Source organism: Ictidomys tridecemlineatus, chromosome 1 (genome assembly GCF_052094955.1).
Source record: "Ictidomys tridecemlineatus isolate mIctTri1 chromosome 1, mIctTri1.hap1, whole genome shotgun sequence".
Classification (NCBI taxonomy): domain Eukaryota; kingdom Metazoa; phylum Chordata; class Mammalia; order Rodentia; family Sciuridae; genus Ictidomys; species Ictidomys tridecemlineatus.
Window position 1 is genome coordinate 89,511,398 of NC_135477.1, and position 16,649 is coordinate 89,528,046.

General features: G+C 37.1%; 1 protein-coding gene across 1 annotated transcript in view; it reads left to right on the forward strand.

Annotated features, from left to right (window-relative positions):
- Positions 1-12,661, forward strand: part of Jmy (junction mediating and regulatory protein, p53 cofactor) — an 84,923-nt gene extending 72,262 nt beyond the window's left edge. Inside the window, exons 8-11 of the mRNA XM_005328996.5 lie at positions 1,651-1,746; positions 2,815-3,418; positions 4,290-4,600; positions 7,668-12,661. Coding sequence (XP_005329053.1) covers positions 1,651-1,746; positions 2,815-3,418; positions 4,290-4,597 — 1,008 coding nt within the window. The 3' untranslated portion in view covers positions 4,598-4,600; positions 7,668-12,661. The remainder of the gene's footprint in view (positions 1-1,650; positions 1,747-2,814; positions 3,419-4,289; positions 4,601-7,667) is intronic.
- Positions 12,662-16,649: the final 3,988 nt, after the last annotated feature.

Consider the following 16,649-nt stretch of genomic DNA (forward strand, 5'->3'; position numbering starts at 1 on the left):
ATCAAAGTAATTAGCCTATCACATCTCTTTCAGTTTCCTTCATTCAGAGTTACCTTTATTCTTCCCTCTCACATTTAAGGAATTAAAAGGAAGTAGGAGAGATCTTTATTTTATTCTTGGTGTCACCTCCATCCCCCACCCCCACCCCTGTTACTGGTGATTGAATTCAGGGGTGCTGTGCCACTGACCTACAACCCAACTCTGTTTGGGGGAAGATAATAAAATATTATTATCTGGTGGGAATAAAGGAGTTAGGGGACAAAATAAAAAGCATAGTGAAGGTTTGTATTCGAAAAGAACATTTTTAGAAGAATGAAAAGTTGATTTTTCTATGTGAAATTGATTATCTGAGCAGGAAAACAAAGTCATAACCTATCATTTGCTTGACTAACATATATTCTAGCAAATGAGACTTTATTGTACAGGTTTTATATGATTGAACAATATGGGAAAAATTTAAAATTTCTATGTAGGTAAGTGCCATCTGTAAGGTATGATATTAAGGCAAGTAATTGATGCATAACAGGAAGCATTTTGTATAACTGCTGGTTATATTCATCAAAATACCATATAATATCTAAATGGCCAACTAACTTGTTGCTGGGTTTATCTCTAAAGTGATAGGCTTTGGTACCTTTGACTAGTATGAAGTAACTATTTTTGTCGGTTTGTCTCTGTGTCTTCTATTTTGTTCCATTGGTCTTCTTGTCTGTTATGGTTCTAATACCATGCACCACAACAAAGATATTTTTGTTCATATAGCTCTTTAATAATTTAAGGTCTGGGATTGTGATGCCTCCTGCTTAGTTTTTCTCGCTCTGAGGATTGCTTTGGCTATTCTGGGCCTCTTATTTTTCCAGAAAAATTTCATGACTCCTTTTTCTATTTCTTTTTTTTTTTTAAAGAGAGAGTGAGAGAGAGAGAGAGAGAGAAATTTTAATATTTTATTTTTTAGTTCTCGGCGGACACAACATCTTTGTTGGTATGTGGTGCTGGGGATCGAACCCGGGCCGCACGCATGCCAGATGAGCGCGCTACCGCCTGAGCCACATCCCCAGCCCCTCCTTTTTCTATTTCTATAAAGAACTACATTGGAATTTTGTGGGAATTGCATTCCATCTGTGCTTTTGGTAGGATAACCATTTGACAGTATTAACTGCCTATCTGAGAATTCGGGAGGTAAAAATAGGCTGTCATAGGCTGTTGCTTCCTCTGGAAAAGGCTCACATCCTCTCTTGAACTTGTATCCATTGCTGTAATGCCCCAGAGGTGTCCACTCTGGAGATAGCCTGAATTCTCCCTTGAATGTATACATATCTGCTTTCCTAAGTAAATCTTTGTCTCTAAAAATAAGTCAATTATATTTGAATTAACAGAATATAGTGGAAATAATTATTTTATACTGAATTAAGTTCAAAACTCATAAGATAAAAATAGTTCAGGGATTTAATTTTACTTCATCATCAGTATGAATTTTAAAACAGTGACTTTTATTTAAAAACAGGACTGCACGTCATGGAACATTTTGTTCTCTTAAGTCATGTATTTTACATATTGGGAGAACATTGTGTGCATGTGTGTTTTCTCTATTAATGGCAAAAATGAATGGGACACAACATAATGGACTTATGGAATTATTTTTTTTACCAGAAGAGAGAAAAAGTGCATGATGAAGAGGAAAGAAAAAGTGCCTGGGTTAGTCAGGAGAGACAGAGAACGCTGGATAGACTTCGAACATTTAAACAGGTAATGGAAAGTATGGCCCATTTATTGTTTTTCATTGCTTTTCAAACAGAGCTATACACATATCTCTTTAAAATATAACTATGGCAGGTCTCTTCCCCCACCCCTTCCCAACAACTGTTTTGATATCATGGCCCCCTTTCTTTTGGTTGTTTCCAAAGTAAATATTCTTGTGATCTTTGGTACACAAAGAGTGGTATAAGATCGGGGTGTCTGGGAAACCTGGATTCCCTTTGCATTTTATAAAAATAGCCAGTTTACAACTGAGTAATCAGCTCAAATATCAACTTGTTACTGATTCCACATATATCAACCTATGAAGGTAATGTATGGCGATGACCATTGGAGAATGGAAGAGTGGACCTATATATAGGAGAATTTATTGAGGAGGTTCCTTGCCAGGCTAAGCCATGACTCTGAACAGATATAAAGAGTGTCTAAACCTTGAAATGCTCTGAAGCCTTACTTCAATTCCTCCCCACTGAAGGAATTACCTTATAGGTGAAGTGAACTCTTAGTTGTATAGTAAAAAAAAAATGGGGTGCTGTGAGGGCATCCTTTATAAGAGGATAAGACTTGCATTAAGTAAATATTTTCTTAACAAGTGTTATTAATACTAGGTTTTCATGCAATAAGTGATTTATAATGAGACTTCTCTGTATTAATCAGTAATGCAAAAGATTTTATTCCTCTCCTTCACAGGTCAAAATGAATATATTATTATCAGAGGTTTTATTACGCTACATAAACAATCAGTAAAAGAAGTTTCAAATTTTCTAATCCACAAGCATTGAAAAACATACAGGAAACTAATAGTTTTTTAGCTTTCTGCATAACAGTAGCATATTAAATATTTTTTAAAATGCAATAATTTTGAACAGTTGGCTACTTAAATAGTTAAAGACTAGCTGATGATAATAGTTTGAGGAGGTATTAGGCATTGTCATTCTAGTATTCTGGATTTTTTTTTTCCTGAAAAGTCACAAAAGAGCCAAAAATATCTTCAGTATAAGGACATACATAAATTGTTTTAATGTAATACAACCAGTTATAATAATTTTGTTATTTTAGAGGTACCCTGGGCAAGTCATACTTAAATCAACCAGATTGCGACTGGCTCATGCGAGAAGAAAAAGTGCAACAAGTCCTGTGCCCCATGAGGATCCATGTGACTCTCTACCAGGGGTGTTGCAGGTAGAGGGAAAAACTGAAGAGGTGGGAGAAGGAAGAGGCCAGCTTGGGTCATCACAGACAACAGAATCCCAGCACCTTTCACAACTTGAAGATAATTCATTAGCACAACTTGAAGCCACTTCATTACCTCTCAGTGGTGTTACCTCCGAACTGCCTCCCACTGCATCTCTTCCACTTTTGAATAGCAGTGACCTTGAACCATGTTCTGTTAGCACAGATCCATTCCCACCACCTCTCCCTCCTACACCCCCTCCACCCCCACCACCCCCTCCCCCTCCCCCTCCTCCCCCTCTGCCTGTTGCAAAGGACAACACTGCCAACCCAGAGACACTGGAGAAAGGTCTGCCTAGAAAGGAGGGGAATGAGAAGAGGATCCCGAAGTCTGCCAGCGCCCCCTCAGCACACCTTTTTGATAGCAGCCAGCTGGTTAGTGCCCGAAAGAAGCTCAGGAAGACTGCTGAAGGTTTGCAGAGGAGGAGAGGTAACTTGAAAGACATTTTCACGACCAACTTTTGCATAAAGTGATGAATAATGACTAATAATGAATAATAATAATTAATAATAATAATTTTATTCTACTTTAAACAATTTAAAACATTTCTTTAAAAAAATTCTTTTGTAGTTGTGTATGGTTTTATTTTATTTGTATGTGGTGCTGAGGATCCAACCCAGTGCCTCACACATGCTAAGCAAGCGCTCTGTCACTGAACTACAGCCCCAGCCTTAAAATATTTATCTTTGAACAACATTATTTCATAGTAAACAGGTTTTCAAGGTCACAGTAGAGGAGAATTCTCACCCCAGCAACAGATATGTACTGATACACATAAATGTGTACCTTCTTAGGCTGTTTATTGGGTATGTTTTAAAAGTATGTCTTCTGAAGTGACTTGACCTGTTTGGTTGGTAGCTCTTTCTATGCTAGAGAAAATCTGATTTTAAACCTGGGAGATGAGATAAAGTACTCATGGTCTAGGATAGAGACCATGAGTACTTTAGTGATAGAGCATTTATCTAGGATGTACAAGGCCCTGTGTTCAGTCCCCAGCACCACAAAAACAAAGAGAACAAAACAGTACTCATAGTCCTTTCTTAAGGGCTGGGAGACATTGGCAAAATCTTGTAATATTTTCTCACATTTTGGTATTGGGGTATATTCTTTGTTTAAGAAAGCGAAGAAGTAGAGAAAGGTATGTACAATTTGTCCAATATGTCTTAATAAAATTACTTCTAAAAAATAACAAGGAACTTTCCTTTAAACATTATGTAAAAACATTTGCATATTACATTTTAATCTGGGGCCTTTCTGTGAAATATTTATTAATGTAATTATTCTGTTTCATTTTCCAAAGTGAGCTCACCTATGGATGAAGTGCTAGCATCCTTGAAGCGTGGTAGTTTTCATTTGAAAAAGGTTGAACAGCGAACTCTGCCTCCTTTTCCTGATGAAGATGATAGTAATAATATCTTGGCACAAATAAGGAAAGGGGTAAAATTGAAGAAGGTACAGAAGGAAGTTTTGAGAGAATCCTTCACACTTCTGCCTGATACAGACCCTCTAACACGGAGCATCCATGAAGCTCTACGAAGAATTAAAGAGGCATCCCCTGAGTCAGAGGATGAAGAGGAGGCTTTGCCTTGCACAGACTGGGAGAACTGACAAGTAAATGGCCTATTGTCTTTAATAGCATTCAGTATTACAGAATGGGGTCTGGTATTCCTTATTGAGTCTTAAGCGTATAGTATGGATCATAAGTTTGTAAATTTCTAGAAACCAAAGTAACAAAAAGCACTTTTTAAGGATTATTGGTATGTATATGCTATGATTTTTATATCTTGCTCACTAAAATTTTCTGTAGAACACATATATCCCAAGTAAAGGGACAGTATTACTTCTGCCTTAAACAAAGGAGGACTTTTTCAACTGAAGTACTTCCATTACGTATTCTGAGTTTTGATGTCTTCTTGCAGCCTGTCAAGTTTTCTAGTATCAGTCTAGAAAAAAAAATCATTGCATAGTCTGATTAGATTTCTAAACGTTTAAAACTACTCGGGCTTATTGCATTTACTGGATTGTCTAGACTAATTTGCAGCTACTGTGTGTGTGTGTGTGTGTGTAATATGTGTTTATATATACACACACATAATGTAATTGTTCTGTTTTATATATATATATAGTAGCTGCAACTTATATATATACACACACACACGTATAACATGTCTAGAGTCCCCTCAATATATTGTATGATCATCTTTTTGGTTAAAATGTGATGTTATCTTAAGTAATATTTGTAGTCTATTTTGTAGTCTACTTTTTAATAAGGTAATTAGTTTGTAATGTGACATTACTAGTTTGTAATGTGACACAAATTATATTAAATATATCAAATCAATAAAGATAATGTGCTATAAATTAAATAGTATATAGAACTGATAATTAATGCAGCTGAAATACAGCAATTTGGGCAAAATGTACAGAATATGCAAACATGTTCTACTCATTATAATATTCTCTTGATGGAATTATGTCTCTATGGGATTCACAACATTTACCAAAACAGGGAATATTTTAGTTCTGGAAGAAGTAGGTAAAGGCTGGGTGCAGTGGTGCATGCCTGAAGTCCCAGTGGATCAGGAGGCTGAGGCAGGAGGATCATGAGTTCAAAACCAGCCTCAGCAACAGTGATGTGCTAAGCAATCCAGTGAGCCCCAGTCTCTAAATAAAATACAAAATAGGGCTGGGGATGTGGCTCAGTGGTGCCACTGAGTTCAATACCCGGAACAGCCCCCCCCCCAATAAATAAATAAATAAAGGATAATTTTTTTTAGCAAAATGAATCTTTTTAATTTTCAGTAGTGGAGATTGAATCTGTGGCTTTGAACATGCTAGCAGCACTCTATCATTGATTTTTTTTTTTTTCACATCCAGCCCTTTCTTTCTTTCTTTTCTTTTCTTTTCCTTTTTTTTTTTTTTTGTGTGTGTGTGTGTGTGTGTGTGTGTGTGAGGGGGGGGGAGGGAGGGAGAGGGAGGGAGGGAGGGAGGGAGGGAGGGAGGGAAAACAGACAGGAGAGACAGGGTCTTTTTAAGTTACCCAGGCTGGCCTTGAACTTGTGATCCTGCTATCTCAGCCTCCCAAGTAGCTGGGATTACAGCACTGTACTTATCAGCACAGTGATTCTTAAACATGTTTGATCTTAAGAGCTAACCTGGTGAGCTTATTTAAAATGCATACTCTTGGGGCTGAGGATGTGGCTCAAGCATTAGCACGCTCGCCTGGCATGCGTGCGGCCGGGTTCGATCCTCAGCACCACATACCAACAAAGATGTTGTGTCCGCCGATAACTAAAAAATAAATATTAAAAATTCTCTCTCTCTTAAAAAAAATAAAATGCATACTCTTGAGTTAGAGATTCTTACTGAGTTGATACAGATATGCAGGTATACATCTGGATTTTGGAGACGTAGTACCAAAAAAAAAATATCAGTTTTAAAATTGATTATAAGTGAAAAATGCTTAAAAAAAATCACTTGTTCTTTTTGAGCTTGGGTTTATCTGGAAAATATTCATCTATTACCTCTCCATGCTGTCCCTATGCACTTATGCACCAAACTTAACAGAAGGGTGAAAAAAATATTTCTGTTGATATGACTCAGCAGTGTTCAATATGATTCAGCAATGTTCAATACTATCATTTCCCTGCTTTATTTCCTGTTACGTAGAGACCCTAATTATGATCACTTTGTAGAACTGTATGACATATCACTTTTGAATTCCAAGATAATTTGAAACCATTTTTTGCTTGTGCATGTGTACATTATGTCTTGTATATGAATGCAGATATCTAGAAATCTAGACATCTTGCTCATTATGTTAATGTCCAGCAACTCAGGTGCATCTGGAAACTTTTCTAGTTATTTGCAGATTATCCCCCACTTCACAGTTCTTGCTACTTATTAAATTGTCTCCTGCTTGTAGCTTCTCAGTTTGCTGCTTAAACCTGCACTAAAACTACCAACTGGATGCATTATTGGTTAATGCCACAACATGGCTTTCACAGATGTGTATATTTTATTTTTTATTTCTTACAACTGGCCTATATAGTAGGCAGAGCTGGTACAGTGGCTCAGGCTGGCATACCCTCATTTGTTTTCTCCCACCCCACCAGAATCCTCTCTGATATATAGACATTGTAAGAGCATTATGTATAGGAACTGGCTGAGGTGTTATTTAAAGTTTCTGGCTATTCATTTAGGCTGAAGAACATGTGCCATTTCAAAGAAAACAAAACAAACAAAAAAACCTGCTTAAAACTTCACTGGAGTGGTTGGAGGCTGGGTTTTTCATTGTCTTTTTTTGGGGGTGGAGATTTCTGCATGTTGTACAATGTTAAAAGAAACACTCTCAGATAACGTATGAGCTCAGATACATGTGAAGTCACTTTTAGGTGTGTGTGTCTGTGTCAGTATTAGGGATTGAACCCAGAGGCATTCTACATTGAGCTACATCCCCAATCCTTTTCTTTTGTTATATGCTTCTTTTTTTGAATCCACCATCTTTTACCTATCTGTTCATCCCAGATAGTGCAAGTGTAAATGGTATGCAGCACTGAGCCTGCTTTTAAAAGGTTTGTGTGTATGCTTGTATATTTGTTTAGAGAGAGAGAGAGAGGGAGGAGAGAATATCTTTTTTTTTTTTTTTTTTAATTCACTGTATTTTGTTTGCCAACAGGTAACTTAAAGAAGAAAAATACGTACAGATGAAGATTGGTTCGGATTCTTTTGGAAAACAAAAGTTGAACTCTTGGTTCCACAGTTGGATTCCATTAGACCCAAAGTATATTGACTCAGTTGTATGGGGGGGGGGGAAAGGAAGCACAATTGGCAAATTATTACTTTTATAGTCATTCCAATAGATAATGGTTAAGATGATTTTTAAATGTGCAATGTTCCTATCTGTGATGAAGAAAGGCCTCCTGGAGATGGCTGTTTTTTATGCACCTTCCCTTCCCCCATCCATATATATACTTGTAGTGGCCAGTTAAACTGGGAGTTGCTATGAGTTGGAAGAACACTGGGCTGACAGAGATCTACTGTGAGCTGTTTTGGGACTGCTTTGAGATCCATCTTTCAGTGTACTGAAAGGAAGGACATCTGCTGAAAACATAGAGCTTCTTCCATATCAGCTTACAGAAATAGTGCTACATTCTGAAATAGAAGTTTATCATGGTAGCAATAGGTCAGGAATTATAATCAGATGGAAATGTAGTTCAAAATATACTTAAAAACAGTTCTCCTCTCCAAAGGAATTTTCATAAATGATGTTCAACATCTGAAAGATCAATGGAGATATACCTATTAATGTGTGTACCAAACATGATAACATTTAACAAGGCATATTGTTAGAAGGCTACACAGTCTACACTTTGTAAGGGTTTGAAGTTAAAATTTCCATGCTTTTAAATAGCTTTTCATAATTCTGAATTTATAATGGTTTGAATTTTATGTGCATCCTTGTTTATGAGAAGCAATACTTTGTAATTTGATAATGTTTCAAATTATTTTTAATCTTTTTGTTTGAACTGTTGCTTGATCACCATAACTCATGACTTTCCTATTGAGAATCAAAAAGGAGGATTCAATAATAGGGATGTAGATCATAACTCTTTATCATGCACCATTAAAAGTTTTTATTGTTATGCTCCACAGTGTAAAGCATGTGCTCCACAAAGATGCAGAAAGTAGACAGGAAAGCCTCTTTGGCTGGAATTTCACTATGTTGAAATGCTCTGAATGGAACATTGGGAGAGAGCCTTTGTTATTGAATATTATTTTCATTAACAAAAATTCCCAGCAGCAGAAGGTTATATAAAACAAAATCTTTTTGCTCAAACATTAGTAATATATTTATTGATGAGACTAGGAATTTCTGCACAACATTTTCATGATACATTGGTTCTAGTCCCAGCATAAGTCCCGTGTCTTGTCTGGGATGATTAGTAGTACACATTTAATATATATAAACTTTAGTAGGGGTGGGTACATATCCTTTATAACTTCAGTAAAGCATTAAAGTATGCTTTTAACCCAAAGAGCCATTCGTTAGATTAATGTATTTGCAAATTTTTAAATTTAGAAAACTTTTTTTTAAAAAAACATGTATCCATCTAATCCATCCATTTTGTGTGTGTGTGTGTGTGTGTGTGTGTGTGTGTCCATGTATCAGTATTTCATGTGTCAAGTGTTTTGGATGCTTGTTCATAACCTAACTTTTATTCATTTTTTTTTCAATTTTGGAAAAATACAGAAGGATGTAATGTTAAATTAACAACAAAAAACACTGGACCCTTCATGTTGAGAGAATTGCTACCCATTAGTACTATGGGATTCTATTACAAAGCAATCTCACTTTAAAAAGGCTCTTGTGCTCTGTCTTTAGCCCCCTTGTAATCAGCTGGTGATGTGGCTCAGTGTAGATTGCTTACCTACATGTATGAGGCCCTGCGCCCCATCGTCAGCACTTGGGGGGAGAGATTCACCTGGCTACTTCCACAAAATTACAAATTACTGTAGGTCACATACTATTGGAGTTAAAAGAACGAGGGTCCACTTGTCTAAAATGAGTATCAATTGAACCCCCATTTTAAAGCAGTATCAGAACCCTACAAAAGCTAAGCGTGATCAATATTCTTTTTTTCCTTGCCTCTAATAAAATGCAGATATTTGCTTTAATATTAAACTAGCATATATTTGTTATGGTACTTACAAATGATCACGTTTCCAGTTCCAAACTTGCCTGTATTTTTTGTGTTGCTCAGAATATTTGACAGTTGTATTTCTGTTAATGTATCATTTCTGAATTCACAAACAGCTGTTTGCTTATGCTGAGTCAATTTAGAAGTTAATTTACCAATTTAGTCTCAATTGCAGTATATTTAAAATGGGGGAAACAAGTAGATGATGACTTGGAGATGTTTTGAGGTTCATGATAACCGCTCACTTGAATGTCAATTTCAGACATTTCCCCTACTAATGCAACCAAAATTATATATATAGGACCAATGTAGATGTAGAGGAAAGGTATTCTGAATGCTTTGAAATCCTAGTTGGTGGTTTATCAGTATGAGGTAATGCCTGACGAGTGGGAATTTTTAAAGGGTGAACACTTGTTCTGTTTATTTGAAGTATATTTTATAGGCTCTTTGTTAGCAGGATAAAAAACCATCATTCCTTAGTTCTTCATTGTGGAGCCGATTTCTGTAAAATGCATCTTTAAGGATAATGGTAGACTGTTGATAAGGTGTGGTATTTCCACAGAAAGAATATGGAACTTTGCTGAGCATTTTATTCAGGGGGGTGGGGGGTGTCACTTTTTGTGTCATACCATGTCAAATTATAAAGCATAAATAACCATTGTGGACACTAAGAATCATACTCTTATTTGAGTGGAACACAAAAGGAATGGGCACTAGCATTACTATATGGAATGAGTTCAGTAAAAAATACAACTTAATTTTATACATTCTTTGGTACCGGGGATTGAACCCCAGAGGCACTCAACCACTGAACCACATTCCCAGCCCTTTTTATTTTATATTTTGAGACAGGGTCTTGCTAAGTTACCTAAGACCTCACTAAGTTGCCGAGGCTGGCTTTGAGCTTTTGATCCTCCTGCCTCAGCCTCCTCAGTCACTGGGATTATAGACATGCACCACCACACCCAGTTGACTCCATTTTTAAATTACATTCACTGAGTGTATTTATTTAATTCAATGCTTTTTAGCATAAAGGAAGCCTTTTTTTCTCCTTTTAAAAAAACACAAGGATTTTTTTTTTCAGCTTTATTATTTAACTATTATGCACTTAACACCAGATACCAACCTGTAAATACTATTGGGTCCTTGCAGGCCTTATCAGGGAGTTGAAATTTCTTATACTTTGCCAGGTTATTTATAAACAAAACAAAATACCATGTAAGCATTTTAAATCGGTTGCAGACACTTTGTTAAAAATACAACTATTTGATATGAAAACTGAAACATTTACTTTTACCTAATTCTTGCACTGAATATAAATGGTGATATAAAGTTAAATGTGCATTTTAAAGATATTTATTTCCCATTTATTGCTTACAGTAGAAAAAGAACTATGCTAATGTTAAGAGAATTGACCAGCAAGATTTATTTTAAATTGAAGAGGGGCAAGAAAGTAGAAGTACCTTACTGCTAGATGTATTGCATTTATTTAGTGCTACTGAATAAGTCAGTAGTAATTTCTGATCTTGCTGAAAAGTCCTCTTTAGTTAAAGCACATTAAGAAGAGTCTCTGCCTAATTGCTTTGTAAAATGAAGCAATGTTATTTTTTATCCTATATTGTAATTTAAAGGTTTTTTCCTACAAAATGAGTTTATATTGTTGCCTGTATGTAAACAGAGGTTTTTAAAGGTGGGAGGGAGTCTGGATTGAGTGTGCGGCGCGTGTGCGCATGCACATGTATGCTGTTTGCCCATTGACTTATTTCAAGGGTGTTTATTCTAAAAATTCATTTTGCCTACAGTAAATGTACAACTTGGCATTAGTACAATTTAATTGCTTAAATTCCAAATTTCAGATGTTTTGCCCCTGCTACAAGTATGCTTATTCTGCTATTGTAATGTGCACATACAGAGGATACCTCTGAGGTTGGCATGTTAGAGAGTTGTGGTCATTTGTTTTGAGGGTTAGAGGAAGGTTTTTTGTTTCTTGTTTTTAATTCAGGTACAAATAAGATCAGTATCGGAAGTTGATAGCAGGTAGGAAAGACTTTGAAAAGTGATGGTTAGATGAAAGCAAAAGATATGGGTGGGTATTGGTCATAGAGTTGAGTTTTAACACAGGAATTTTCTTTTAACTTGCATGTTCTATGGTTAACTATCAAGGGTATAACAAATTATTCCAGCTTTCCCCATATTAAGTACATTGGTTTTAAGAAGTCTTCATGATCACAAGGCATTTCCCCTTCATTTGTGTACAAAGAAGGGTAGAAAGTGCAATCCATATAGTGACTTCTAACTTATTTGGCTTTTAAAGAATCCCCACTGAATCTCTCCTTGTACTGTATATCTTGCCAAGTGTGAAACCATAATATGTAGTTTATGAAAAATGGAAGGCCACAGATCATTTTGCATGAATAAGTTCATTAGGATGAATGAAACTGACATTCCTTTTTTTTTTTTTTTAGCCATTCTTGGTAAATGAAAATTATAATGGCAAATTGATTCACCATTTACTAGCTTTGTGCAATATTATAAAGGTAGAAGCAAAACACTAGCACATTGTGCTTGGCTTTTAAGGATGGCTTTATCATTACATTATATGGACAGCGCGCACAGTATATTGTAAATGCCATCTCTTGCAAATTTACAATACTTCAATATGCCCAGTTAACATTCTGAAGTATTAAAAGTACAAAGAAAATACTAAGCAAGCATTTATAGCAATACTATGAAATCTCCAATAATTGTTTTGAACATTGCCTTTTCCTCTTTAGTGCAACTTTTCTGCATTGTAATTATTGTATTGCTTTATATTTCATGTTTTTTACACTCATGACTTCAGAGTTAAGTACTTGTACACCAAGTATTGCAATCACCTTTCTCTTATTGTACATGCAGTGTAACAACATACAGTTTTGGTGCTTAACAATATTCCTTTTTTTCTTTAATAAAGGATATTTATTTGAATTAACCTGATTTTGTTTGTTTAAAATAGTGTTGATGGTAGGTATTTTCATTTTAAATAGGAGGAGCACAGCAGCTTTTGCATAGCTTTCATACCATGCTATGACGTATAGAACAAGATCCAGGGACTCTCCTCCCCTGGACTTCTGCCTCTTCCTAGGTGCTGTTTATGAAGTATAACAGTGGCAGCTTTGTTTTAATTACACTCATGATGTTTGTGTAAATATCCACAAAGTTTGGAAATGCCAATTTCCAATGTCAAAGTGTCTTTAAATGATCATCTAAATTGGGGTTGAATATTAGCTAATTAACCTGTCCAGTTTCTCTCAGGACAGTTTAATTCCAGGAACAATTAAAAGGTTTGTTATCCCCAAAAACAAAGGATGTGGTGTGTCATCAGATGTTTTGTGTTGTCAGCATCCCAGTCTCTCATCAGTCTATCAGCCTTATGTATTTCAAGGTATTTTAAATCTTTTAAGTTTTCAAATTTGCAGATGTCCTGCAGTACGTAGATGCATATATAAACTAGAAAAAAAATTAACACCATCAAGTGTATCACCTGTATAGGAGATCCCCTCTTCCAGCAGGAGCAAGAGTGAGCCATCTTGGCATGTGCTGTTGTAATTTTACTCAAAATCATAGCGTGCAGAAGCCATCCTATCTGTTGTAATTTTACTCAAAATCATAGCGTGCAGAAGCCATCCTATGGTTAGAACAGTTAAGTTGCCAACAACCCTCCCTGAGTTTTATAGGCCAAAATGATTTTTCATGCTTAAAGAAAGACCCAAACCTCTGGGACCTAATTTCACCAAGTGATCAGGTTCCAGTGGTTCAAATATTCTTAAGAAAAATCACTTGGTTTTCCTTACAGGCCATGTTGTCACTCACCATTTTCAGAAACAGGCTGGCCTGCAGTATATAGGTCAGATCCAAGTGTTTGAAAGAGGATGTTATCCCTGGAACTTCTGACACCTGTCATAAAATGCAACCATGAATTGACTGCCGAGTCCCTTGCTGGGAGGGTTTCAGAGGCCAGTGATGACTCATTCCTAAACATCAGCATCACAATCCGGTCATTACCTTACAGTGTCCTCTGGATGCAGCCTCTACCGCCTCAATCATGTTTCCACTAAGTTGACAGCATGCAGTTATCTGTGGCACTCATGGGTGGTTGGGACAGAAGAGCACCTTCCTAAATATTTCAGGGCTTTTCCCTCTGTTGCCATATTCTTCCTCTCTTCTTACTCTTTTCCTTGGCTCTTACTAACATTTGTGTCATAACTGCTCCCAATTTAACTTTCTTCTTGCCTGTACCTCTTCTCGGCACTTCAGGTCTCTGCATTCAGCTGTCTTAATGACTTCATTTGGACGCCTTAACACGTCTCAGAACATGGTCAAAAATGGTTACCTTGACCATGCTGTCGTCAAAGCCTAAACCCAGAGCTTCCCTTTTACCAGTAACAGTTTATCTAGTTTCACTATTCAGAACCTAGAAGCTATCCTTCACCCTTTTCCCAACCTAACTACCTCCAGTCCTCAGACCTGCTAATTTACATCTGCCATCCATCACACTTCTCTCTCCCCTTAAACTCTGGTTCAAACAACCCTACCTTTTATTTCTCAATTGTCCTTCTGCAGTAGCCTCCACCAGATCGTTCCACTATCACTTTTCTCTGTACATCTCCACCCAGAAAAGAGTGAGATGGTGTCTTTGCCCTACATAAAACCTCCAGTCTCCTTTTATGGACTAGAAGGCTGGATGTGACTTGACTCTTGCTGTCAGCCCCTTGATGTTAACTTCCTTAGCTCTGAGCATGTGTAATCTCGGGACCTATGCACAAACTGTCTTCTTCCTGGCTTTGTTTTTTAGTATGACCAGCTTAGGGTCTCCCCAAAATTCATGAGTTCAAGTAGTAACCTCTAGTACCTGAGAATGTGTTCTTATTTGGAGTCTTGATAAAGTGAGCAAGTTAAAGTGATTTCATTAGGGAATGCACTAATCCAATGTGACTAGTGTCTTTGTTAAAAAAATGAAGTTTGGACACAAACATGTAGAGAGTAGACAACATGAGAGATGTAAAGAGAAGGCTCTCTACAAGCCCTGCTAAAGAGTTCCTAGTACATGAGTGTTAGCATCATTATCTTCCTGAAGATACAATGCCAATATTATCCACAAAGACACTAGAAAGGTTAGGGCAATTTACAGGCAAAAACATCTGAGACCAGAAATAATGTTCCTGGAGAAGTCTGAAAAAGTATATAATGTTTTAGTATGTTTTCCATGTAATATGAGAATTCACATGAGTCATTCATGTTTCACAGGATAAATGCTATTCAGAAGGAGACTCTACATTAATAACAAAACCCCTTACCTTCACATTCACTCTCAGAGGGTTGGATGTAATAAAAAAATGCAGAATTTCTACTTTATAACTTGACTGAAATGCAATTCTGAGAATCAAACTCTTCTGGAGAGTCACACTGCAGCTGTGGTTCAGTGGGAGGACTTGTATGTAGTCCTGGGTTCAGTGCCCAGTACTGGAAAAAGAAAATTCCCAAAATATGAACATCAGTGAACGTCAAATATGGTGGACTGGAAATGCTTCATTTGGTACTTCTTCCTAAATCCCTAGCAAGTGTGTGAAAGATGCACAAGGGGAAAAGACAGCGGCTTCTTGGAGGCAGCCGACCTGAGAGTGCAGTGAACTGAGCAGCAAAGCAACCTGAGGGCTTGGAGCTTGGAGGCGCCATGCGATTTAAAGGTGGGGGTGAGGGGCAAGGCTGAGCAGAGGGAGGGAGGTGGAAAACTTGAAACTGGAGCAGTTGGATTATACCCCACCCCCACACCCTCCTTTCCCTCTGTCAGACATTAGAGGCTCATTCTCTGGATAAAACAAGCTAGAGAATATCTGGACTTGAATGCTAGGGGCAAAAAGAAAGTAAAGGTAATGCTGGCGGATTAAATTAACATCTACCTTCAGAACCACAAGACCCTTGGTTACCTTCTCCCCGGTTCTGGGAGGGTCCTCAGCCAGGTGTACATAAATTCCAGAGGGGTCTGAATCTCTCTTCATGGAGAAAGTAAATGACCCCTGAGAAAAGACATCATGTGTTGACATCTTGGGAGAATGGAAGGTGGAAAGTGATTGACAGGCACAGTACCGGTCAGCTCTAGAATGTCACTGTAGAACCTGAACAGGCTACTTGGAGTCACTGTCAGAAAGTCTCTGCACAGTGGACAGAGACCAAAACAAGCACCTCGAAGAAAGCAACTCGTAGGAAACATACAACTCAGGGACTGGGAGAAAAATTAAATTACCTTTTATCAGAAAATACTGCATTTTTGAAACAAGAATATGTTACAATAAAAAGGAATATTCTGAGGACAAGGAAAGACACCAACTAAAATTGGGATAGCTGAAATTACAAAATCAACACAAGGTTTAAAAGATGATGGGGCATCTTTTTTTTAAAAAATATTACAGCTAAATAAACAGCCACAGAGCAACAATAAAAGGGATGATTAGAGGATTAATTTAACTCATTCACATTAATGCCTGAAAGAAATGGAGGAGAGGAAATTGCTTAAGAAGCTCACATTTCTGTAGGCAACTGTTGTAGTTGGGCTCGTTTTATGTGTCCTAGATTGTCATCTGAGGACATTCCAGCAAGATGAGGATTCAAACTCCCAGACACTTCCCAGAAGAGCTGTCCCTCACTCCCTGGAACCAAATGTCACTGGTCATATAGGCACGGGCGATTTTGTCATGGGGCAGAATCCAGAGGAAGGTCTGGGGAATGAATGGAAAGTCAGGAAGTTGAAATAACATGAATAATGCTCTTTCAGAATCTTATAGTCAAGGAAAAAAACAAAACAAAACATTAGCTATAGGGATTAGGAAGAATGCGTTTTAAGGCAAGAGGCACAGGGCAAGCTTGTGTGATTAAGAAAACGGTTGGGATGAGGCTCGGTGGTAGAGCACTTGCCTGGCACA